Genomic DNA, 24835 nt, shown 5'->3' with positions numbered 1-24835 from the left:
CTAGGCCTTTTCAGAGTAAGGGGCCATCAAGGGGCCAAGTATTATTTCACCAGTCACACTATGTTCAAACACGTCAATTAACCAGAAGTTAATTCAAAAATATTTTTGTTTTTGTGAATTTTATGCGGATTTCTCTGCTAAAAAGTAATTTGCTTCTGAAGTCTCTCGTTTGCCTCTGTTTCTTTTTTTTGTTTATATGTGTATATAATCTACCATTTTCATTGCAGATTTTATATTTTGGTGTAAAAAAATTTAAACAAAATGATCTCAATAAAAATCTTTAGACACAGTTCTACACACTAACCTCTATACTCTATTCTCTATGCACTAACCTTTACATCTTAACATCAATGCCCTACACCCTAACCTCAGTACACCAACCTTTACACCTAACATCTACACTTTATTATCTATACTCTGGACCTTAACCTCTGTAGCCCAACCTTTACACCCAACATCTACACTTTAATATCTATGCAACAAATAAAAAAATTAAATCTATACAGTACAGGCCAAACACCTTCTCATTCAATGCGTTTTCTTTATTTTCATGACTCTTTACATTATAGATTCTCACTGAAGGCATCAAAACTATGAATGAACACATATGGAGTTTTGTACTTAACAAAAAAAAGGTGAAATAAGTAAAAACATGTTTTATATATTTCAGTTTCTTCAAAATAGCCTTTGCTCTGATTACTGCTTTGCACACTCTTGGCACTCTTGGAGGTGGTCACCTGAAATGGTTTTCCAACAGTCTTGAAGGAAGGAGTTCCCAGAGGTGTTTAGCACTTGTTGGCCCCTTTGCCTCCACTCTGGCTGCGTCCAGAAACCCCAAAAGTGTCTCCTTTTTCCTACCGATCCTCCTCCTCTCCTCCGTGACCCGGAAACTGATTTCGTGACGAAATCTTGCCGCCTGTCCGAATACCGTAGGAGACGAAAGAAGCCGCTTAAAATCCACCTGTAGTAGGCTTCCAACGGAGGTTACATCAGTGTATCCTACTCCGGAAGACTTTTAAGGATTTTCCAATGACATCACTGCATCCAGTAATATAATTTATAGTTTAGATAAACTGTATGCTCAGTAAAACTATATTTATGACCCTATGTGTATCATGTTATACATATAAAAACATATATTATTTATAATATATATATATATAATTTTAATTAATTCATTTATTTACTTAGGGACTGATGAGGAAACCGAACCCCTAATAAGGCTGAGGTCAGACAGGGCTGCCAGGGTCACTGGCCAGAGATGCGGCCAAAAATGCGGCTGGGAGTAAACAGGATTTTATTGGAATATCTGAATTTTTAGCTGTGTGTGATAATAATGTTCTGAAACGTGCTGAAAGTGAGCGTTGTGATTGGCTCAGTTCAACGGTAGTCAAGTCCTATCTAAAAGGGATCAGCTGTCCCATTTCCCTAATTACAGCTCCTTCCCTCCATTCCTCCTCCTCTTCTCCTCTCCTCGATTCCTCCACCTTCTTACGGGGTAGGAGAGGAGGAGTAGGAAAGGAGGAGTAGGAGAGGAGAAGTAGCAAAAGTTTCTGGACGCAGCCTCTGTGGTCCAGCTCACCCCAAACCATGACTGTGGAGGCCAGGTCATCTGCTGCAGCACTCCATTACTCTCCTTCTTGGTCAAATAGCCCTTACACAGTCTGAAGGTGTGTTTGGGCTCATTGTCCTGTTGAAAAATAAATGATCGTCCAACTAAACACAAAGCAGATGGGATGGCATGTCGCTGCAGGATGCTGTGGTAGCAATGCTGGTTCCTTCAATTTTGAATAAATTGCCAACAGTGTCACCAGCAAAACACCCCCTCCACACACCATCACAGGTCACAGATTTCCACCGGTCTAATGTCCATTCCTTGTGTTTCTTGGCCCAAACAAATCACTCTGCTTGTTGCCTCTCCTTAGCATTGGTTTCCTAGCAGCTATTTGACCATGAAGGATTTGCGCAGTCTCCTCTTAACAGTTGTTCTAGAGATGGGTCTGCTGCTAGAACTCTGTGTGGCATTCAACTGGTCTCTGATCTGAGCTGCTGTTAACTTGCTGTGAAGCAGAGGTGACTCTTGGTCTTTCTTTCCTGGGTTGGTCTTTATGTGTTCCAGTTTCGTTGTAGCACTTGATGGTTTTTGTGACTCCACTTGGGGACCCATTTAATTGCAATTTTCCAGACTGACTGACCTTCATTTCTTAAAGTGATGATGGCCATTCATTTTTCTTTAGTTAGCTGATTGGGTCTTGTCATAATATGAATTTTAACAGTTGTCCAATAGGGCTGTCGGCTGTGTAGTACCCTGCCTTCTGCACAACACAACTGATGGTCCCAACCCCATTGATAAAGCAAGAAATTCCACTAATTAACCCTGATAAGCCACATTTCAGGTGACCACCTCTTGAAGCTCATTGAGAGAATGATGCCAAGAGTGTACAAAGCAGTAATCAGAGCAAAGGGTGGCTAATTTGAAGAAACTAGAATATAAAACATGTTTTCAGTTATTTAACTTTTTGTTCATTCATAGTTTTGATACCTTCAGTGAGAATCTACAATGTAAATAGTCATGAAAATAATAAAAATGCATTGAAAAAGAGAAGGAGTGTCCAAACTTTTGGCCTGTACTGTACATTATAAAACAAATGAATAAAAGGTCACAGTGGAAAAACAGCTTGTTTTACTTCTGTTTTCTGTTTCCAAAAGAGATCACGTGTTTACTGCAAACAAAACAAATCTATCTGCCTACAAAATGGCCACAAAGAGTATGCACCCTTCCTAGTGATCTACATTTTCTCCTATTGGAGCGGACCCAGAGGTCTTGCGTTAAATAGCGTCGCTCCCTGAATTCAGTCATAACTCAACTGGCCAATCAGAGCACGGAGAACGGCCTCGATCGACCAATGGGAGGTTGAGCTGTGAGAGGGGCGGGTTGTGCTGTTCACCTCTGAGTGCTGAGCATGTGAGGAGAGCTGAGGGTGTCAGTCAGGCTGCTGTGGGGGTCCCTGAGGGTTTTTGAGGGTCTCGGAATGTTCAGGTGTAATCTGTTACTGTCTGTTCGCCCAGAGAAGCCCCTCCCCTCATGCTGACAGGTAGAGGAGATTATTACACACCTGCTGCTGCTGATAAGCATGCTGCACCCCTCCCACCTGCTGAGGACTGCTGCCCAGCTTCTTTCCAGATCAGGTAATTAACTGCTGTCTGTTTGTGCATGTTGGTGGTTATTATGTGGTTGGTGTTGTAGGTTTGAGGTATTCAAATATTTGCTCAGGTGTGTAAAATTCAGGTAAAATTCCTGGGTGTTTATGATGGATAAAAGATGATCATGGAGAATTTTCTTTCAATCATCCAGACTTCTGTATAAACTTCAGATCTCACACCATGTGATTAAAGGGCTGATATCCTACATTTTTCTAATCCTACATTTACTTAACATAACATACTAAAGCTTCAGTCATGATGCTTTTTGTGATTATGAACCAAAACCAGTCATCATTAATCTCTACATGACTAAACTACACTCTACAATTACAATTTGTTGATACAACACCAGTTAAAAGTTACAAATCTGGCCTCCTTAATCTAAAAACTAAAAAACTATAGATTGATACTAAAGTTAAGGAAAAACATAAGTGTTAAACAATCCAGAATATGTTTTATATTTTAGATTCTTTAAAATTGGCAGCTCTTGCTTAGATGACCGCTTTGCACATCTTGGATTTTCTCAGTCAGCTTTATGAGGTAGAGTCACCTGGAATGGCTTTCAATTATTTATTTATAAATGAATAATTACTTGATTTTTTTGTGTCTTAATGTGTTTGAGAGCATCAGTTGTAAAGTTGTGAAGCGGTAGATTTGCTGAATACATTGAATAACTCTATTTGAGTAATGTTCTAATCCATATTTTGGCAAGAACTACTCAACTAAGTAAAGAAAAAAAATACGTTTAAGAAATGAAGGTCAGTCAATCTGAAAAAAGCAAGAATTTTGAAAGTATCATCAAGTGCAGTTGCCAAGACCATCAAAAAGTGTTATGATGAAACTGGCTCTCATCAGGACCGCCCCAGAAAAGGAAGACCAAGAGTTACCTCTGTTTTATAGGATAAGTTAATCATAGATAGTTACCATCCTCAGAAACCACAAGTTAACAGCACCCCAGAAAAAGCTAAACCTAAAAGCTTCACAGAGTATTTTTTGGTTTGTTACTACATGATCCTTTATGTGTTCCTTCATAGTCTGGATGACTTCAGTGTTCATTTACAATGTAGGGGAAAAAAACATTGAGTAAGAAGGTGTTTCCAAGCTTTTGACTGGTATTGTATATGACTGTATATTAATACAGTCCTTCACTACATAATATAAGATAACACACTAGCTTTTTTCACCTAATTTTAACATGTTTTACTGAGCTTCTAGTGAGGTAGGATTTTTCTTATTCTGATTCTAACTCTTTCTGAGTCTTTCTTCAGTGTTTACCCAAGATGCTTTGCTTCATGTATTTTTGTTTGACCCACCCTCACTCCCTCCACAGGTGCCTTCAGGTGTCCGTGCAGGAATGTGTCGGTAAAGACGGGAGGATGGAAGACAAAGAAAGTTCCTCAACGATACCTGGGGCAGCCGAGCCCCTTTACACACCCCCACCTCATCAAACATGGTAAAACACACACACACACACATACACACTTTAGTAAAAGATAAAGAGATTCCTGGTAAATTATTTGTAATTATTTATATTTATAATAAATATTATATTCTTCTGTTATTATTCTTATTAAAACCAACTCTGGTTCATTTGGTGCACGCAGATTAGTGGAGCAGTTAGTTTGTGATAAGAACATGATCTGACCCTGGATACGGTCCGAATATGAAAAATACTCCTTATGTTTGAGCTAAACGACTGTTCAGGTGCAGTTTAACCTGATTTACTGCCCAGATAATTACAACAGCTATTAACTAATGTATCTCTGCTTGAAACACTTGTTCCTGTATTTTTACTTTATTGACTTTGCACCAGACAGTTCTGATCAATCAATATCATGCTCACATGGTTTGTTTGTGACACATTTTGTATGAGGTTTTTCATTTGTGAAACCAAACTAATGCGAAAAAGTTAACAAAGTTAACAAATTTGTTACCTGGTTCAGACCAAAGAAACCAACTACAGGTACAAAAACACCTGTATGAAAACACAGTTTTCACCTTTGGTCCCATTTTTTTAAATAACCCCCTAGCCCCACATAGTCTTAATGCTCAAACCACCTTTGGGTTAAAATAATCTGCATGTTTAAACCATCTTTGCTCCAAAAAAAGAATATTGTATTTTTAACTTTTGAGCTAAACACCTTGTGTGTGATGTGTAAACCATGTTTGGTTCAGAAATATTGTACATTACAATGTAATGTGATTGAATTTGTTCTTGTGTAATTTGCTTTTGTCTAGACATCTGTGATTTTATTGAGATAAATCTTGTTAAAAATGGATAATTAAGGTAAAATACAGTTGATTTTGTAAGAAACAATGAATGAGCATGTGTCCCAAATACGCTGTGTGTAATTCTCTAGTTGTCTCTGTGTCTCTGGTCGGTTTTTATCATGTTCTATGGTAAATAATTATACATGAACATCATGGGGCTGACTACAATATAACAAATGATTACAGTATTAGAGTAAAAGAAAATGTTTATTGAGGAAAACTGTACTGTGTGACAGTGTGAAATTGACTTTGGGTGTAGTAAAACATGATAAAAAAAAGTACTTACCTCTGTTGCATAGCCCACCTCAATTTTCCCGTAGCTTTCCAAGATCCAGTAATTTTGTGCTTTTTGCCCAGCACTCTTTACAATGGCCAATTCAGAGCATATTTTGCCCCAATAAATTGCTTTTTACACCAGGCTCAAAGCAGCTCCACACCTCATTGCTAGAATCCGGAGAGCATATAAAAGACAAATAAAACAAGGCATTAATACCTTTTTAAAATTGCACAAGAAGCTTATTATTATTAAATCTCTGGGCAACACCATCATTGTACTGATAATGACATTGACATATATACATAGACTCTCCATAGCCTGTCTTCTGGCGTAGCAGCCGGTGCCCAGTGCATTTATTTACTCTGAGGAAGGTGTTTAATACATCTATAATAATCACAATCATAATATAATAAAAAAACCTAAATATTCCCCGAAGCAGCCGTTGTAAAAAGTGCTGGGCAAAAATAACAACATTTCTGGATCTCGGAACGCTGTGGAAAAACTGAGGTGTGCTCTTCAACAAAGGTAAGTACTTTGTATCATGTTTTACTACAACAAAAGTCCAGTTCACCTTTAAAAGCAGGTTCCAGTACCCTGTTGGAGCCAATAGCCTGGATACAAGATGAGCTGGGTTCCATTTGGCATCCTGCAGAACATGCAAACCCACAGTTGTTGAAGCTGGGTCTGTAGATCCTGCTACACACTTCAAGGTTACCGAAGCTCCTGCTCCCGTAAATGTGCGTTTGCCGCAAAACTCAAAACCCTTGAAACCCTTTCTGTGTGTGTGTTTGTGTGTGTGTGTGTGTGTGTGTGTGAGCATTATCCTGCTGAAAAATGCCAGTTAATAGCCCAACCCCAAAAGGCAGCACATGACTGCAGGATGTTCTGTATGTGTTGCAGATGTGCTACGCATATCATATTTTATATGATTAAAACCTTTTGATATTTTTTTAAATAGATTATAGTTCATTAAAGTCATGATATACTTTTCTGACTCTCTCTCTCTCTCTCTCTCTCTCTCTCAGGTGAAGTAACTCCAGGTTTAACTCAGACTGAGTTTGAGTTGCGACGGCAGCGTCTGGCGTCTCTAATCGAGGCTCACTCCGTGCGCCTGTCCGGCCCCAGTCGAGCCTCTGACTCCTCCCACATCGTCATAGTCCTATCACACCCCACCCGCTACATGACCAATGACATCCCGTACCCCTTCCACCAGAACCAGGACTTCCTGTACCTGACAGGTGTTCTGGAGCCGGACAGCGCTCTGGTCATGTTCGGTTCCGGACGGCCGGACCACGCCGCCCTGTTTGTACCTCGCAGAGATCCTGCCCGCGAGCTGTGGGACGGGCCTCGTTCAGGACGAGATGGGGCAGCTGCCTTGACGGGACTGGAGAGGGTTCACTGTATTGAGGAGCTGGGTACGGTCCTAAAAAGCCTGAAAGGTAAACCAGACATTTCATCTGTTTAATCTGTTTCCCTCTATCATTTCTCTGATTGAGTAACAATAATAGTAAGCTCTAAGTTAGCGTATTATCCAGAGGTTGGCTTTAAAAAATAGACGCATGAGTGCTGCCAGCATTGTTGCAGATCTTAAAGAAGTGGAAGGTCAGCCTGCAGTGCTTAGACCATTCACTGAATCAACTCTGCCTGCATGGCACTGTTCTAGAAGAAAGCCTCTTCTGAAGCTGATGCACAGGAAAGCCTGCAAACATTTTGCTGTAGATAAGCAGTCCAAGAGCATGGATTACTGGAACCATGTTTTGTAGTCAGATAAACTTGTTTAGGTCAGAATGTGTCCAGCATGTGTGGTGGTGCCCTGGTGAACAGTAACAAGGCAATTATCCATCCCTTGCTTACAGTTAAGCATGGTGGTGGTAGCATCATGAACTGGGGCTGTATGAGTGCTTTCACACTAGGAAGCAGATTCCCAACATGTACTCTGGCATTTTAAAACAGAGCATAATCCCCTCTCCCCAGGAACTGGGCCACTTATCATTTTCCAACATAATAACAATGATATGCTGATCTAAAGCCATTTATGTTCAGGAATTGTGTAGATAATTCCTTATTGAACAAATAGTGCACTAAGTAGGAAATTAAGCAGGCTTTATTTGAGACGGGGCTAAAAGTCTCTACTCATGGCTGCACAAACTGGCAAACTTAACAAACTAGCTAATGAAGCAAAGGCTCTGTGAACACTAGGTTAGCTTTCTGTATTTTGGCCATGCTTATCTTCACCAAGAGACAAATAAATCGTGCAGTTAAGGCATTTTTTTTTGTCTTTTTAGTACACACCATTTTTGATGCTGCCTTTTAGACTCTTTCTCCATTTTTCATTTATTGCAATTTTTCTATGCCACTTTGGGGCATTTCTTAAAATTTCTCAATTTCTCAAAACTGAACAACATCTAGTCACTTGAGTTCATCACAAAAGCCATTTCTCATTCATTTTATAGAAACAGCAAATCATTCTCTACATCTTTCTGCTGTCTCCCAAATTATCAATTGCTTCTGTCATGCAGATATATGCACAATATATAATTAATTATAATAACTGTCCACCCACCAGAACATCTATCCATTAGCTAGCTGAATGGATAGCTAAGCTATATTAATATCTAGATAGATAGATGCTGCTTCTTTTAGGATACTTTGGATACTTTTTGGATACTAATACAGCATATTTGGGATATGTGGCTTTTTACTGTCCAAAGCTCCCCCAAGCAAGCAACCTTTATACACGATTAAAAAATAAAAATCTACAAGGGCTACACGCACATGGAGAAAACTTGTGCGCAGAGTTTTCACTCTGGTTTCGTTCCCTGCCTATGTTCAACTGAAGCATGTACCAGGGTTACATGTTTCATGCTTGAGCGCAATTCAGGGTGATCACAATAGTCAAACGAACCAGGCATTGACAGGGACCATGCTCGGGCATGGTACAGACTGCTTAGTGTATGTATGCCCTAATAGACTAAACAGTGAGTGAACACAATTAATAATTACAAGCTATATTATATAGAACTACAGTATACAGTGGCATGAAAAAGTTTTCGCCCCCTACAGAATATTTTTGATTTTGCATTTTTGTCATACTCATTTTTCTGATTATCAAACAAACTTTAATATCAGACAAAGATAACCTAAGTATCTGCCACCCTTGGTCACACCTAGCAGCAACAACTGCAATTAAGCTTTACCAATAACTGGCAATGAGTCTTTCACATCTCTGTGGAGGAATTTTGGCTCACACTGATTTACAGAGTTTTAATTCAGACACATTGAACTGCCTGTTTAAGATCATGCCACAGCATCTCAATCAGACTTTGACTTTTTCTGAAATTATTCAACATTTAGTTCCGACCTCACAATCTGATTGGTTGAAAATGTTCTAGCCGTGCTGATATTTGTGATAACATCACGGCCTTCTCACACTAAACTTGTATCACTCCGCCGGCGTGTTGCTGAGTAATGGCATATATACACCGTACAGTTTTTTTCCTTAAAGTCGGTAGTTAGCCATGCAGTGCCAACCTAGTCTCATTTCCCATGCGTACGAAATGGTACGCAAAACTAAACACCGGCATGCGTACTACACACACATAGTGCTGCGTACACATGCTACGCTGCTATGTAAAGAGAGAGGGAGGGAGGGAGAGAGAGAGGGAGAAAGAGAGAGAGAGAGAGAGAGAGATATTTGTGATAACATCACGGCATTCTCACACTAAACTTGTATCACTCCACTGGCGTATCGCCGAGTAATGGCATATATACACCGCACAGTTTTGAATCACCACCTCCAGTGGCACCAGCAGCAGCGTTAGCTTAGCACAGGCTAGCACCCAACCACAGTACGCTCGCCCACAGCGCTGGCTCGTCTTTTGTGGAAAAAAGGGAAGGAAAATTGCTCTGCTAAGGCCGTCTGACAGCCAGAACGGTAACTTAACCAGCCAGGCTAGGCTAAGTTAATGTTGAGCTGATGCAAACTACACTAATCTAACCACAGTCCAGCCGGCAAGCTAAAACCAACACCACCCAGCAAAACAAGCAGAAATGCTCAAAAATGTGCGGGTTTACCTGAAGACAACTCCACAGAGCAGGAGAGTTAACTTTTGTGGTGTTAGTCAGTTTGAACCGTACACCGTTTTGTAGTTAAGTTCCACTTCTGTTACAGTTGTTGTGGAACTACTTTTTGGCAGAAGGTACTGTCCATAATAAATCATATTCACTCTGAATTTCTTAAAGTTCTTTGATTTATTTTCTTTATTAATTTAGTAAAAAAAAAACTGTTGTATTAAAACAATAGAACACTGATGATCTACAGCTGTGATGTTATTCGTGATAACGCACTCCCTCTCGTGTTCTATTGGTTAAATATGTGTTAGTTTTATGCCAGATGTAACCGGACACACATCTGCCAAAAAAATCCACTTTTTTCTCATCAGTCCAAAGAAAATTTCCTGAAGTTCTGGAGATTATCAAGATTGTTGATCAATGTAAGATGGGCCGTTGTGTTCTTTTTGGTCACCAGTGTTTTTGCCTTGGAACTCTCCCATGAATACCATTTGGGACCAGTCTCTTTCTTATCATTAAATCATTAACACTGACCTTAGGCAAGTAAGACCTGAAGTTCTTTAAATTTTGTTCTGGCTTCGTTTGTGACCTCCTGGATAAATTGTCCATGCCCTTTTGGAATAATTTTGGTCAGCCGTCACTCCTAGAAAGGTTCACCAGTGATCCATGTTTTCTCCATTTGTGAATTATAGCTCTCACTGTGGTTTCCTGGAGTCCCAAAACCTTAGAAATGACTTTTCTAATGAAACCTTTACCAGACTGATAGATGTCAATGACTTTGTTTTCTCATCTGTTTTTGAGTTTCTTCAGATCGGAGCATAATGTGTTGCTTTTTTAGATATTTTATCTGCTTCTTGTTGTCAGACAGGTTCTATTTAAGTGATTTATTGCTTCTACAGGTCTGGCAGTAATCAGCCCTGGTTGTGACTAGTGAAATTTACCTGTCCCGGTACTCCCAATGGTCAGGCCATCCCTGCAAACTGATCTCTAAATGACCTTACACTTACAGCGTGTGTCTACTAGCATTTTAGCCTTGAGGCATTCTATTCACTTTGATAGAGTGCTGCAACATGCTGCTGTGCATGACTGGTTGTGTTGTGTCAAAATCATATTCACCCTAGATCATGCAGATGAGTACAGCCACTGTGCTGCATCTAGCCAATCAAGGAAGAGTCACACACACATACAAGCTCCATACACAGAACAGGCGCCTTTCAAACTAGGAAAACAATCAGGAAAACTGCAGAATCCGGATTTCCCAAACTATAGTTTTGAATGAGAATTATTAAAAAGTAAAGATTCTACATTTTTGACTGCGTACTTCAAGACTGTTTTTTGCAGCTTTATTTGGTTAAAAAACATCACAGACACACCCTCACAACAAACCGAGAGATCTAGTGCGGCAGAATACGTTAAAGAAAAATGCCAGCGAGCTTGTACCACTGTACTCCCTCTGTAAAAAAACACAGCGCATCCAACAAGAACTAAACCTGCCCGTCTTTTATACAGCAGTAAAAACTCTCCCTCTCTTTCTTTCTGACTCTCTCTCTCTCTCTGTCTCTCTCTCTCTCTCTCTCTGTCTTTTTCTCTCTCTCTCAGGAGGGACGGTGTGGTATGACAGTTCGCAGCCCTGCCACCCCCGCCTGCATCAGTCCCATGTGCGCCCCCTGCTGGAGGGTGGGGCCATTGCCCGCTCTCTGCGGCCGCTCACTCACTCACTGCGAGCCATCAAGAGCCCTGCTGAGGTGGAGCTGATGAAGGAGGCGGGACGTATCACTGCACAGGTCGGTGATTCAGTGTGTATATTCCACAATATAGGACGTTTCCTCTGATGGTGCTGATGTTATTGTTGAATGCCAGATCAGCAGCTGAAAGAATTCAAAGTGAAATCTAGAGAATTACTAGAGAAAGTTATAAAAAAAAAACACTTTCTACATGATAGGGCTAAGCAATATGGCTCTAAAATAAAATCATGATATTTCTGTTTTTTTTGCCATAACAATATTCTTGGCAATATGACAAAACATTTTTCAAGGATATACTACTGCAACAAAATAAATATTAACGTGTTGTTTAGCATGTACAATACCAGTCAAAACTTTGATTACCACTCATTAGGAATCTCCCTATCACTAGTAATGCCCCAGCACCAGGAGGGTGAAGAATAACACATGCCTCCTTCGATACATGTGATGTCAGCCATCGCCTCTTTTCAAACTGCTACTAATGCAGAAGCATTGCTGAGTAGCATCACAGCGCTAACGCTCGGAGGAAAGCGCAGCGACTCGGTTCCGATACATCAGCTCACAGACGCCTTGTGCTGATCGACATCACCCTTTGGGAGAGAGAGCCATGTACCCACCCAGAGAGGGCAAGGCCAATTGTGTTCTCTCAGGGCTCTGGCAGCTGATGGCAAACTGCATGAACGGGATTTGAACCAGCACGATATGGTGTTTTTTATTGTGTAAAATGTTTTGATGATATTATTGCGTACAATACAATATGAAACACCCCTACTACACAATCATATGTCCATATGCTCTGTCAGGATCTCAGAACTGTATGTGGTCTCAAATCAGGTGTCCCAGTCGCTTTGCTAGTTTTGTTTTATAAAAACTTGGGTAGAGTTTGTGTTCCAGTAATGCTGAGTATCAGCTGATACTGATTTAATCTGATCTTTTTGTTTAAATAAATAATACATCCTCATGGTTTAGATAAAAGGTTCTGTTGGTCAATACTGAAATAAATTCAGTTTTACTAGCTGTTTGTGTAATTAAATATACTAGACTGATTTATTTAGTTTAGTAGTGCTGGGTGATTTTTCACGATTCATTTGGTTAATTCGGATTACAGTTTTAAAACTATTTTCAAAAATGGAGTAATCACGATTTTACATATAGACATTTTATCTTTTTAATCTAAAATAAAATCAAATCGATTTTTAGTGGGGGATTTTATTGAGACCATAATCGCCCAGCACTGTCGTTTAGTAGAGAAAAAAGATGTATAGTGTGTTTAATATCCTTAGATGTTTTCATTACAGCACTATTTGGTCTGGTTGCAGAGCACAATAAATGGAGATCCACAATTCGTTTGTGGACAAAATGTGATCCGAATTCAATTCGGATTCGGATTCAAAGAGCTGTTCAAGTTTGGTTTAACCTGATTTATTATATATTTTTATTATTTTATATATATATTATATATTATATTATAATTATTATATTATACCAGATAATTACAACAGCTCTTAACTGCACTGCAGTACGTGCTAGTCTTGAACACAGAACCATCTTCCTGTATTTACTTTATTAACTTAACTGCTTCAGACTGCTCTGATAACACAGAGAATTAGCTGAGAGACTGTGTTTACATGGTTTGTTATGATGCATTTTGTTGTACTTGCGGTTTTCCTTGTGTGAAACCAAAGCAAGGGGAAAACACTTCAAGTTAATAAACTCATTAACTGATTTAGACCAGAGAAACCAAGTACAGGTGTGAAAATATCCTAAAAATCCAGCCTGACTGACCTACCTGAACATTCAGCTCCCAGTTCCTTTAAAATGTTCCAGTCAAGTGTGTGCGTGTGTGCGTGTGTGCGTGTGTGCGTGTGTGCGTGTGTGTGTGTGTGTGTGTGTGTGTGTGTGCACGTGTGTGTGTGTGTGTGTGTGTGTGTGTGCGTGTGTGTGTGTGTGTGTGTGTGCACGTGTGTGTGTGTGTGTGTGTGTGTGTGTGTGTGTGTGTGTGTGCGTGCACGTGTGTGTGTGTGTGTGTGTGATTGTCTGTCTGCATGGACTGACTGTCTTTCGTCCACTCAGGCCTTTAAGAAGACCATGGCGTTGTGCAGAGGAGACATTGACGAGGCGCTAATCTATGCTAAGGTAAACTGAAATTAGCTGGAGCAGGTGCTAATTTAATGAAAGGTAATTTATGAGAATGTACATTGTATGCGTGATTGTGTCCAATCTGTCCTAAAATGGAGAGGTGATAATTTATGCTATTAAATGAGACATGCTGAAGAAAATGTGAAAGGTGATAATATATGCTAACTAAACCGGAAGCTAACCTTTGCTATCATACAGGCAGAATGTGCTAAACTGTGCTAAGAAAAGTGTGGAAGGAGCTAATCTAGGCTTTAGCAAACATGGGAGGTGCTATTATATGCTGAAGTCAATGGGAGGAGGCTAATCAGTACTAAATAAAATTAAGGTTTATGTTAATTTAAGTTAAAAATGAATCAGGAGTAAAACACAAGGAACAATGTACTGAACCCGAGCACCCAGGTAGCATCGTGCTGAAGTGAGAACACAGTAACGGATTATTTGTTTATATTAAAAATGTTCAGGTGAAGAAAGCTGACAGCAGAGAAAAGTTTCTTTTAAATACTTAAATATTAGACATTTTATTGAATTTTCAGGTTACAGGTCATATACAGTATCATTGATTTTTGTCATTTTAGTTTTGTTTGTAATTTGATGTAATTGGTGGTCTTGGAAATAATTGTGATAAATAGGGGTGTGTGATATGGCCCTAAAATAATATAACAATGTCATGGTATTTTCGATATTTCAATAACAATACTCAACAAACAATTTTGGTGATATGACAAAAAACTGAATTAAATAAATTTATTCAAATTTTATTTGAATTTTATCAGATTTATAAGAGAAATAAAAGATCCAGAATGTCAGGATACTAATAAAACACTCCAAATATCTCCATATATCCAGAATTAAAGTAAAATGAAAAATACTGTTTTTGCTTTTTTGTCGTACCTAAATCGTACATATATTTTTCAGATTATCAGACAAACTTTAATATCAGACAGGAAATATAAAAAACTGTTTTTAAACAATGATTTTATTTATTAAGGGAAAAAAGCTATCCAAACACATTTGGACCTAAATTTGGTGTGAAAAAGTAATTGCCCTTTACTTTTCCCTTCCGGAAATAAACTGTAATTAAAAACATTTTTTGGAAAACTGGGTTTAATTTCCCTAAAGTTTACTGCCAGACATGTAAAATTAAGGAATCACTTAAATAAAGCCTGTCTGACAACATAAAGCAGCTAAAAGATCTCAAAAAGCAAAACACTTTATTCACAGATCTGAAAAAAAAAACATCAAGATGAGAGAACAAAGAGATGGATGAGAAAACAAAGTCATTGATATCTAAAGCTTTGGGACTCCAGCAGACCACAGTGAGAGCTATTATTCACAAATGAAGAAAACATGGAACACTGGTAAACCTCTTCAGGAGTGACCGGCTTACTAAAAATTACTTAAAAAGGGCTTGGATAACTCATCCAAAAGGTCCCAAAAGAACCCAGAGCAACACCTAAAGAACAGACCTTAAGCTCAACGTACTTGGGTTCTGCAGCAGGACAATTATCTGAAGCACACCAGCAAGTTCACTTATGAATGGTTAAAAAAACAAAAACAAAATGAAGGTTTTTGGAGTGGCCATGTCAAAGTCTGTTAATCTGAAAAAAGCAAAAACAAAATAAATCTGTCGGGGACAAATACTTTTTCATGGCACTGTATGTAATAGATACATAGATTTACATAATGCCTTGCAGTCACTCGGTTATAAATAGCAGTTAACTTTGAATAAATAAGAATATTCAGACATTGCAATCGAAATATATATTTTAAACATCCTTAATAAAAAAATCAAATACACAAATATTATTGTGGTCGTGTCCACATATTGAACGATATGTTTATAACGTTGGCTGTTGACTGAAATGGTAAAATATCACACATTCTGGGCTTTAGAGAAAATCTGTTGTTGTGTCTGACTGTTTTTATCTCCCTCTCAGTTTGATTTTGAGTGTCGGGCGCATGGTGCTAACTTCTTGGCGTACCCTCCAGTGGTTGCTGGTGGAAATCGAGCTAACACTCTTCACTACATCAACAACAATCAGATCATTAAGGTACTGTAACACACACACAGTCTGTACATATTAAGAATGATGGAGAACAACATAAAGTGTGGAATGTATTTGTCTATATTTAAATTGGAGCGCCAGCAGAGATCTGCTGCCCTGTGAACAGTGAGTTGTCTACATGGGCTACATTTAGCTGGGGAGCTCTGTGGGAAGTTTACAGGGGGATGTTCAAGTCACCTGAGATTAGAAAGTCAACTGCAGTGGTCCAGCGGTCTAAAGTGCTGCCACTATGAGCAGTGTTGGGAAGTAACGGATTACATGTAACGGCGTTACGTAATCAGATTACAAATTATAAGTAACTGTAATCCGTTACAGTTACTGCTTCAATAAATGGTAATCAGATTACAGTTACTCTGCTAAAATTAAAGGATTACATTGCGGTACTTTCCTATTTTTTTGCTCTTCCAACACTGACAAAACGCAAATAACATTTTGCGGTGAATCGCTCTGATATGACAGGGAACTGTCTGCCCCTTCTCCCATCTCGCTGCGCACACACACACACACACACACAGGGAGGAGGGGCAGACAGCGGCTCCGCACACACAACGAGACGAAATTAATTGACATTTTGGTCAACGAATAAAAACGAGCCGAAAATGTTTGGCAGGGACGAAATCCAATCAGAACTGATTTAGTTCTGTGAAAGGTAGTGACCAGTTAGGAAGAGATCCAATCACTGCTACTTTAGCGAAGGTGGAGAGGCGGGACAAGCGGGGTACTCATCCAATCAGTACCTGTTTTTCCTGCAGTAGCGCTGCGCGCTCAGTTACAAACCCGGGAATTAACCTGTCGATACTTACGGAGCTCGACTGGAAGTTAACTCGACAGTGTTCAGCAAGGAGAGAGAGAGGAGAGGCGATATATTTCTCCTTTGACGTCGCAAAAAACAAGATAACGTGTAAACCGTGTGGAGCGACTCCATCTCCGGTAAAAACACCACTAATCTTTCAGCTTCTGCAGACCAGAGTCACACAGATCTCCATGCAGAGATCCGCGTTTTAATACTGATGTTATTTCATGAGCTGATGGGGTGTTTAACTCGGCAGTGCACTAAAACACAGAACTGATACAGAACCCTAACTCATTAAGATCAGATCATCTGTTTAGTCTCACAGTGGGAAAGATATAGCTAGTGTTAAAGCAGGAACAGGTCAGAAAGAAACTCAATAATATATCCAAAATAAAACAATAAAATAAGTGAATCGCTGAACCCAAAAGTCTGTGTAAAGTTCCTTACAGCACTTTCTCATAAGTTTCTCACTTTAACTCATGAAGTCTCTCAATACATCCTGAGAGCATCTCTACAGGACAGTGTGTGAAGGTGTGTTTTTGATCTCATTTATAGACTGTAGCTCCAGTAGGTGTGCTGGGTTAGTGCTGGAGATAAAACTAGATCATTTAAAAGCTGTTTTTGCATCTACAGCTCTGTTTAAACTATAATTTAACTATTCAGTTGTTTTATGACCTGATTTCTAGAGCAAAATTTTAAATGTAAAATATATATAGTCACACACCTACAATAATAATAATAATATACATTAAATCATATATAAATATATTTCACATTCAAACATTAACAATATTACTCAATTGGTTATTAAACGTTTCATTTCGTATAAGTGTATAGTTAATAATTCAAGGGAACTGATGAAAAAGCATTTACATTTACACCCTTTACATTTTAGTCGACTAAATTTACTGTAATTTTAGTAGACTATATTCTTATGACATTAAGTTGACTAAAACTAAGTCGACTAAATTACTGAATTGTGACTAAAACTAAATGCTATTTTCGTCACAAAACTATGACTAAGACTAAATCAAAATTTGTTGTCAAAATTAACACTGGTGGCAAACCTGCAAGTAGATAGCTTACAGTTGTTGTTACATTGTTTGGTTTTAAATTGTTTTATTATCAATTTATAGAAGTGTTTCATAAAATTGTTTGATGAAATGGTTTCATAAGTATTTTTATAGAGTGATTGAAAAGGCTGTTTTATTTGTTTATCTATTTGTTAACTGGAAAGAAAAATAAAAGGATAATATGCAATATGTGGTTGCTACATTCATTCAGGCTTAAAAAAATGACAATATTTAAAGTAATCCAAAGTAATCAGATTACGTTACTCACTTGAAGTAATGTAACTGATTACGTTACAAATTACATTTTGAGTGATGTAATCAGTAATCTGTAAGGGATTACATTTTAAAAGTAACCTTCCCAACACTGACTATGAGTGGGGGGTTGCAGGTTCAAACAATTGTGCTCATACAGCTTTGCCATCAAGCTGCCGGCGCTCAGAGGGAGCACAATTGACCCTGCTCCCTCCGGGTGGGTAGATGGCGCTCTCTCCCCACATCACTCCTAGGGTGATGTCTGCAGCACAGGGCGTCTGTGAGCTGATGTATCGGAACCTCACGCCATACCGCACGCCAAAAGCTAGCAGAATTAACACTTAGTGACCCAAGATTTTACAATGTAGAATTTGGGGAAAAATTGAATAGATCAAGGCATTTTGGCTACATTCACATTACAAGCCACATTGCTGAAATCAGATTTTTTGCTCTGATCTTGACTGTCAACATTCACAAATGTAAGTGATCAGTATCTGTTTGTAATGTAAACGATATGTCCTTGAAACACCTTATATGCGCACATTGATATGTGTAAAGACATTGTCTTCTTCACCAACAACAAAAAACATCATATTTGAGAGATGACTCGTAGCTTTATAAAGGGAAATGGATGAGTTAGCAGCTCATATGTGGAGCATCTTTTGCTGGAGTGGAGAGTAAACAGCTGGTCTGAAGTTCATGCTCAGGTCCAGGAGGAGAAAAAAGGCCAGGCGGTTTGCTTTTGCTGTTTTTGCAGCTATAGCTGCACAGCTGCACCAAGAGATGTGTGTGTAAAGACGCATGAATTCTGATTTGACCATTTACATTCATGTCTCATGTCAGTGGATCGGATACGTAGGCGATTTAGGATCACATATGAAAGTGACTCAAAGCCACATTGAGCAAAAAAATCTGATTTCAGTCACTTCAGACTGGTAATGTGATCACAGATTAGGGCTGAACGATTAATGCATTTGCGATTATCTCGCAATATTTTAAAACGAGATTCTCTAACCGCACAGGCTGCGATTTGACTGGTCACGTGACTTGGGAGCGAGCCGAGCCGAGCCGAGGACGAGCGGAGCAAACCCGAGCAGGAGGCAGGGAGGTGGAGAAGTGAAGTTAACACAGCGCACTTTCACACCAGCACTGTTTGGTCCGGTTAAAACGAACTCTGGTCCGTTTATAACTTTAGTGCGGTTCGATTGAGCAGGTGTGAAAACAGTAATTGCACTCGGGTGCGGATCAAAAGAACCAAACCGAGACCAGCTAGAGGAGGTGGTCTCGGTCCGGTACCAAACGAACTCTGGAGCAGTTCGGATAACGCTAATTACCACAGCTGTGAACAAACACTGTCTCAATGCTGTCTGCGCTGCATTCACTGCTCACAGCCGCGTGACTCTGTTTATTATGTATAAATCTGCGCTGCACGTAGAAACACAAAATCTTCTCGCTGTATTTACTTTTTTTGTATATTTATATTTAACGTACTCCCGTGTCAGACAGCTCTGACCAATCAGAGGACACAGGCTGCTTGCGTGGTTTATTGATGCGCATTTTGGTGCGTTTACATTTATGCCTATGTGAAACCAGACCGAACAGAACGAAATACCAAGTAAACGAACTCATCAACTGATTCGGACCAGAGAAACGAACTACAGGTGTGAAAACGCCCTAAAAAAAAAACACCACAAAGCCTTGTATGGTATTTGCAAGGCTAAAATGCCAACGACCAGTGCTGCATCTTCAAATACAGAAAATAACGAGTTGGTTAAAGCATTCTCTGTTTTCTGCACTATTTTTTATGATGTTACTAGCTGGAGAGCAGTAAGTTTAATTTTTTTATATCTATTTTTTCTATTAAAAAAAAGGTGAAAAGGAAAAGCTATTTATATATTTATTTTTCTATTTAAAAAAAAACAAATGGTGAAAAGGAAAAGCATAGATTTGTTTGCTTTATTGTTATCTGTGCTTTAAATAAATCTGACATTGTTTATTATTAAACAGATTGATTTATTGCTTCTGTTTGTTGAAAAATACTTGAAGACATAAAAAAAATCGCATTTTAAATCTTTTAAATCGCAATCGCAATTTATAGATTAAAAATTGCAATTAGATTATTTTCCAAAATTGTTCAGCCCTATCACAGATCTTTAAAAAAAAATAATTATAATAAAATAATAAGCATAATAAAATGCTCTCCATGCCACCTTACTAGACAGTGTTCCAGAAGAAGCTCTTTGCAGTATAGGGGTATGGGGTGTGATGAAACGAGACAAGATTTTATCAATATATGACTTTTTTTATTTCTGAGTTGAAATACAGTATATGATTTAAGGGTCCTGTATTCATCTAGTAATTCCCCTTGAGGGTTCTATACAGACCTGGCAACCCATGCCCAAATGTCAATGAGTTGCTTTTGAGTGTGTCCACAATTCTGCCAAGAATCATTCTGACAAGAATGAGTGTGTGAAATATGTGTCTCAGTGGACCACAAGATTAACGAAACATAAAACAGCCTTATCAAAGTCAGCAGCTACAGAAATGATCAAACATTTGTTTTGGTTACCTGTGTGCATAAGTCTCGCAAGACACATTTAACATGTGACAAGGTATATTGTGGCACAAGATCTTATCACACGCTTAGTAGAGTAACTGAATGCTGTGCTGTATAGTTTTCTATTACAGGTGAGAGAACATGATGAAGTGCCTGGTAGGTGCCCCTCTAACAAAGAAGTCATGCACCAGTGGCTTAAATTTGATGTGGTTCCTTATAGGTGTTCACAATGATCACAGTGGCATAAACAAACTTTAGAAATTGCATTCACAATGTTAGGAATATGAATGTGTGTTTGTTTTGCATCCAAACAGCTTTAGTACGCTACTGTTAATGGTATTAATTAAACTGAATATTTTAAAGCATCTCTCTCTCTCTCTCTCTCTCAGGATGGAGAGATGGTGTTGTTGGACGGAGGTTGTGAATACTATGGCTATGTCAGTGATGTCACACGCACATGGCCGGTCAATGGAAAGTGAGTCATGTGTTCTTTACTGATCAGATATTTAACACAAACTTGAGCTGCATTCATTTTTACCCATGCGTCTATGGGGCATGAAAATCTGATATCAATGTGTTTATTACATTGTGTAAATTTAGTCCGGTTAGTTTTGGTTTCACACTACAGTTTAGCAAATGAGTAAACTAATGAACTTACTATGTGTTGTCATCACTTATGTTGGGCGGAGTCTTCCTGTACTTCACAATGTTTGCTTTGTAGAATTCTGTCAAATCTGTGAGTTGCTTTTCCAGATGTTGTGCTGATTTCTGTCCCCTTTCCAGAATCTGACTAGCTTCAAGTGCAGGTGCTTCCTGCAGCAGAACAAGCATAACAGATTCCCCTCAAATTTTTATTTATTTACTTATTTTATATGTTTATAAATAAGTGTTTATCTACAGTTACAGTAGATACTTTAATCACCAGTGTAACCTGTTATACATATACTGTTGCGTGACGCACCTACATGCCGAAGGGAGTTGAATTTATCAACTCTGCATAATAATGACCAATGCACAGCAGAAATGAAAGAAGTTAACAGGGTTTTTGCCTTAATCTGTACCTGATTTATTTTTGACCATATACAGCTCTGGAAAAAATTGAGACCACTTCAGTTTCTGTATCAGTTTCTCTGATTTTGCTATTTATAGATTTATGTTTGAGTAAAATTAACTTTGTCGTTTTATTCTATAAAATACAGACAACATGTCTCTTAAATTTCAAATAAAAATATTGTCATTTAAAGCATTTATTTGCAGACAAAGAGAAACATCTGAAATAACAAAAATATGCAGAGCTTATAGACCTCAAATAATGCATATTCTTAAAGATCAGAAATCAATATTTGGTGGAATAACCCTGGTTTAGGTTTTTATGCATCTTGGCATGTTCACCTCCACCAGTCTTACACACTGCTTTTGGATAACTTTATGCCACTCCTGGTGCAAAAATTCAAGCAGTTCAGTTTGGTTTGATGGTTTGTGATCATCCTTCTTCCTCTTGATTATATTCCAGAGGTTTTCAATTTGGTAAAATCAAAGAAACTCATCATATATTTTCCAGAGCTGTATCACTGCAGTTACATAAATGCAGACTGTATTCCTTTATCTGTTTCTCTTCATACTTTTAATTGTCCTCCCCAGAGCATGGTGCTGGTGAATGAGGTGTTAGTGTGTGAGTGGATCGGATACAGCAGTGCTGCTGGAGTTTTTAAACCCTGAGTTCAGTCACTGTCCTCCACTCTGTTAGACACTCCTACCTATAGCTGCTTTGCCTTTTAGATAAAGTAAAGTCACAAGCTCTGAATCTGTTGCTGCACAGTTTGTGTTGGTCACAGCAAAACACACACTAACATCAGTTACTGCCAGTGTTACTGCAGTGTTGAGAATGAACCGCCTCCCTGGCCATTGAAGAACTTAACAATTACACAGCAGTTTCTCCTGTGTTTCTGTCCTGGTATTTACCAGAATTAATCAGAACTTTCATGTTAAAAATACTGAATTAATTTCCTAGGTATTAATCTGTTGAAGCTACTGCAGAGATTTGGTTTCTGAAATGTTCACTTTCACTTTTTTCACTTCCCCCGGGTTTTGATTCAGATTCAGTAAGCAGCTCTGTACTGGATCAGGTTATGAGATGTGTGTTTCCTCCTGCAGGTTCAGTGAGGCCCAGCGGGAGCTGTACGAGGCCGTGCTGGAGGTGCAGCTGGGCTGCCTGTCTCTCTGCTCCCCCGGCGTCAGTCTGGACCACATTTACACCACCATGCTCACCCTGCTGGCCAAGCAGCTCCGACAGCTCCGAGTGCTACCTCACAGTGCCGACGATGCAGACGCCATCAAGGTACTCACGGATACAGAACACACAAAACTCCTGAACCCAGAGTTTGGTATCCAGTAGCTTCAGAGAGACAAGGTTCTCAATACAGAAACACAACACCTTTTTTATTTCAGGTTGAGATTCTTACTGGTTAATGTACATTAGCAGTATATGGGATTATGGGTAATGTAAAAAAAATCTACATTGTAGATTAATATTAAAGAGATGAAAACAATTAAGGAACACATATGGGGCCCTATTTTACACCAGGTGCCTCACTGTTAAAAAACAAACGCGCCCCAGAGCACACCTTAGAGTCTTAAAGGGAATGGCAGGTGACACACTGTTTCGAGAAAATGAGAAATGTCTGAAATAACAAAAAAGATGCAGAGCTTTGAGACCTCAAGTAATGCAAAGAAAACAAGTTCATATTGGCATGTTCTTCTCCACCAGTCTTACACACTGCTTTTGAACTGTCATTTGAACTTTATGCCACTTCTGGTGCAAAAATTCAAGCAGTTCAGCTTGGTTTGATGTCTTGTGATCATCCATCCTTCCTCTTGATTATATTCCAGAGGTTTTCAATTTGGTAAAATCAAAGAAACTCATCGTTTTTAGGTGGTCTCTTATTTTTTTTCCAGAGCTGTACACTACCGGTCAAAAGCTTTGAAATAATAATTCTGAAAAAGCAATTAATAATAATAAATTGTAAAAGTAACTGAAAAAATAGGGTGGTGTGATTTGTAGGAAACAATTGACTGGTTAACTAACAGCTGGTCTTTAGCAATGGGAATAAACTGAGCTTTGTACAATTAATGCAAAAATAAAGCAAGCAATAAATGCTTTTACAATTTATTATTATTAACTGCGTAAAACAGTGCTCAGCATTTACGCACTTACACACCGCACATTTCATCATAATATCTAGAAAAAGACACAGGAACACAGAGAACTATTAATAGTATTAGTCTGTTCTTAAGAGGAACTACAGATGAAGTCAGAGAGCGGTGAGTACGGTTTCCTACACCTTCAAAAGACTCCTTTGGAAACTGGAGAAAACTGGTACAGGAAGAGGTCTGGCTGACTCACATGGCAACACTTGCCTTTAGCTCAGCTTAACACTGGACTAAGTCTCAGTTTCAGCAGTAAAGAGAAGAATTAGCAGTCTGACAGGTGAAGTGATATAATGAATTGCTACTGGACTACTGAACAATAGAGGTGTTCTAAAACTTTTAATCAGTAATGTATGTAGATTTGAAGTAAAGGGAAATATTGAGTACAGTTATGTTCTTTGAGAATGGAGGTTCTGGTTGAGTTCTGCCGTTGAGGTGTGTGTGTGTGTGTTCAGGAGTTCGCGCCAGAGCCCTGTGGTCAGGAAATGACTATAAGCTCTTCTGGGCCAATTTAAACTGTAAAGTCCTGACCCAATTACAGCCTCTATAAAATGCAGCGGTGCCGCGTGTAGCACCCGTAAAAGGCACGGCTGTGTAGCGCTCTCACCGCAGCGGCCCTCGGCGCTCTGAGCTGCTCTCACTCTGGGTGAGTTTCAGAGCCGGGGCTGCAGACGCTTGTTGCGGAGGCCGTAATTTAAGCAGTAATACACTCGCCGACACACGGTGTTCCAGGAGAGCGCCAAAAACCTCAGGATTCTGTTCTTTAGAGAATGATTGCTGTGGTTTCCTACACTGAATGACTGCTAATACGGTTATGATTATTAATCTCTTTATTTTTTTATACGTTTTTGTTATTGTTTTCAGTTCTTTTTTTTTTTTAAACTCAAACCCTCAAATCTTCCAGGATAATTTTGTCTTTTAATACAATTTATATATACCATATTTTAATAAATACAATTTTTTTGGTTTATTTTCAAACATATGGCACACTAGATTATAAGACAAATTTTAAACGACACTAGTAAGAGGGTAACAGGGGTGCCATGTTCTCCTTCTAATTCAGCAGGTAAAGCTAAAATATGTAAACAAACATTTTCTTTTAAATTCAAACCAGCGCTGGATGTTAATCTACACATATTTCTCTCCTGAAAACTGTCTATCTGGGTGAGTAAAGCACTTC

At 38.9% G+C, this 24835-nt stretch overlaps 1 protein-coding gene across 1 annotated transcript in view; it reads left to right on the top strand.

Annotated features, from left to right (window-relative positions):
• Positions 1–2924: 2924 nt before the first annotated feature.
• Positions 2925–24835, top strand: part of LOC103032825 (X-prolyl aminopeptidase 3, mitochondrial) — a 37385-nt gene continuing 15474 nt past the window's right edge. Inside the window, exons 1-8 of the mRNA XM_022682936.2 lie at positions 2925–3189; positions 4535–4657; positions 6778–7191; positions 11423–11607; positions 13642–13704; positions 15645–15758; positions 20838–20923; positions 22603–22786. Coding sequence (XP_022538657.2) covers positions 3135–3189; positions 4535–4657; positions 6778–7191; positions 11423–11607; positions 13642–13704; positions 15645–15758; positions 20838–20923; positions 22603–22786 — 1224 coding nt within the window. The 5' untranslated portion in view covers positions 2925–3134. The remainder of the gene's footprint in view (positions 3190–4534; positions 4658–6777; positions 7192–11422; positions 11608–13641; positions 13705–15644; positions 15759–20837; positions 20924–22602; positions 22787–24835) is intronic.

This window comes from Astyanax mexicanus, unplaced genomic scaffold (assembly GCF_023375975.1).
Source record: "Astyanax mexicanus isolate ESR-SI-001 unplaced genomic scaffold, AstMex3_surface scaffold_38, whole genome shotgun sequence".
Taxonomy (NCBI): domain Eukaryota; kingdom Metazoa; phylum Chordata; class Actinopteri; order Characiformes; family Acestrorhamphidae; genus Astyanax; species Astyanax mexicanus.
The sequence above is the reverse complement of the archived record's forward strand: the minus strand, read 5'-3'. Positions and strand labels throughout refer to the sequence as shown.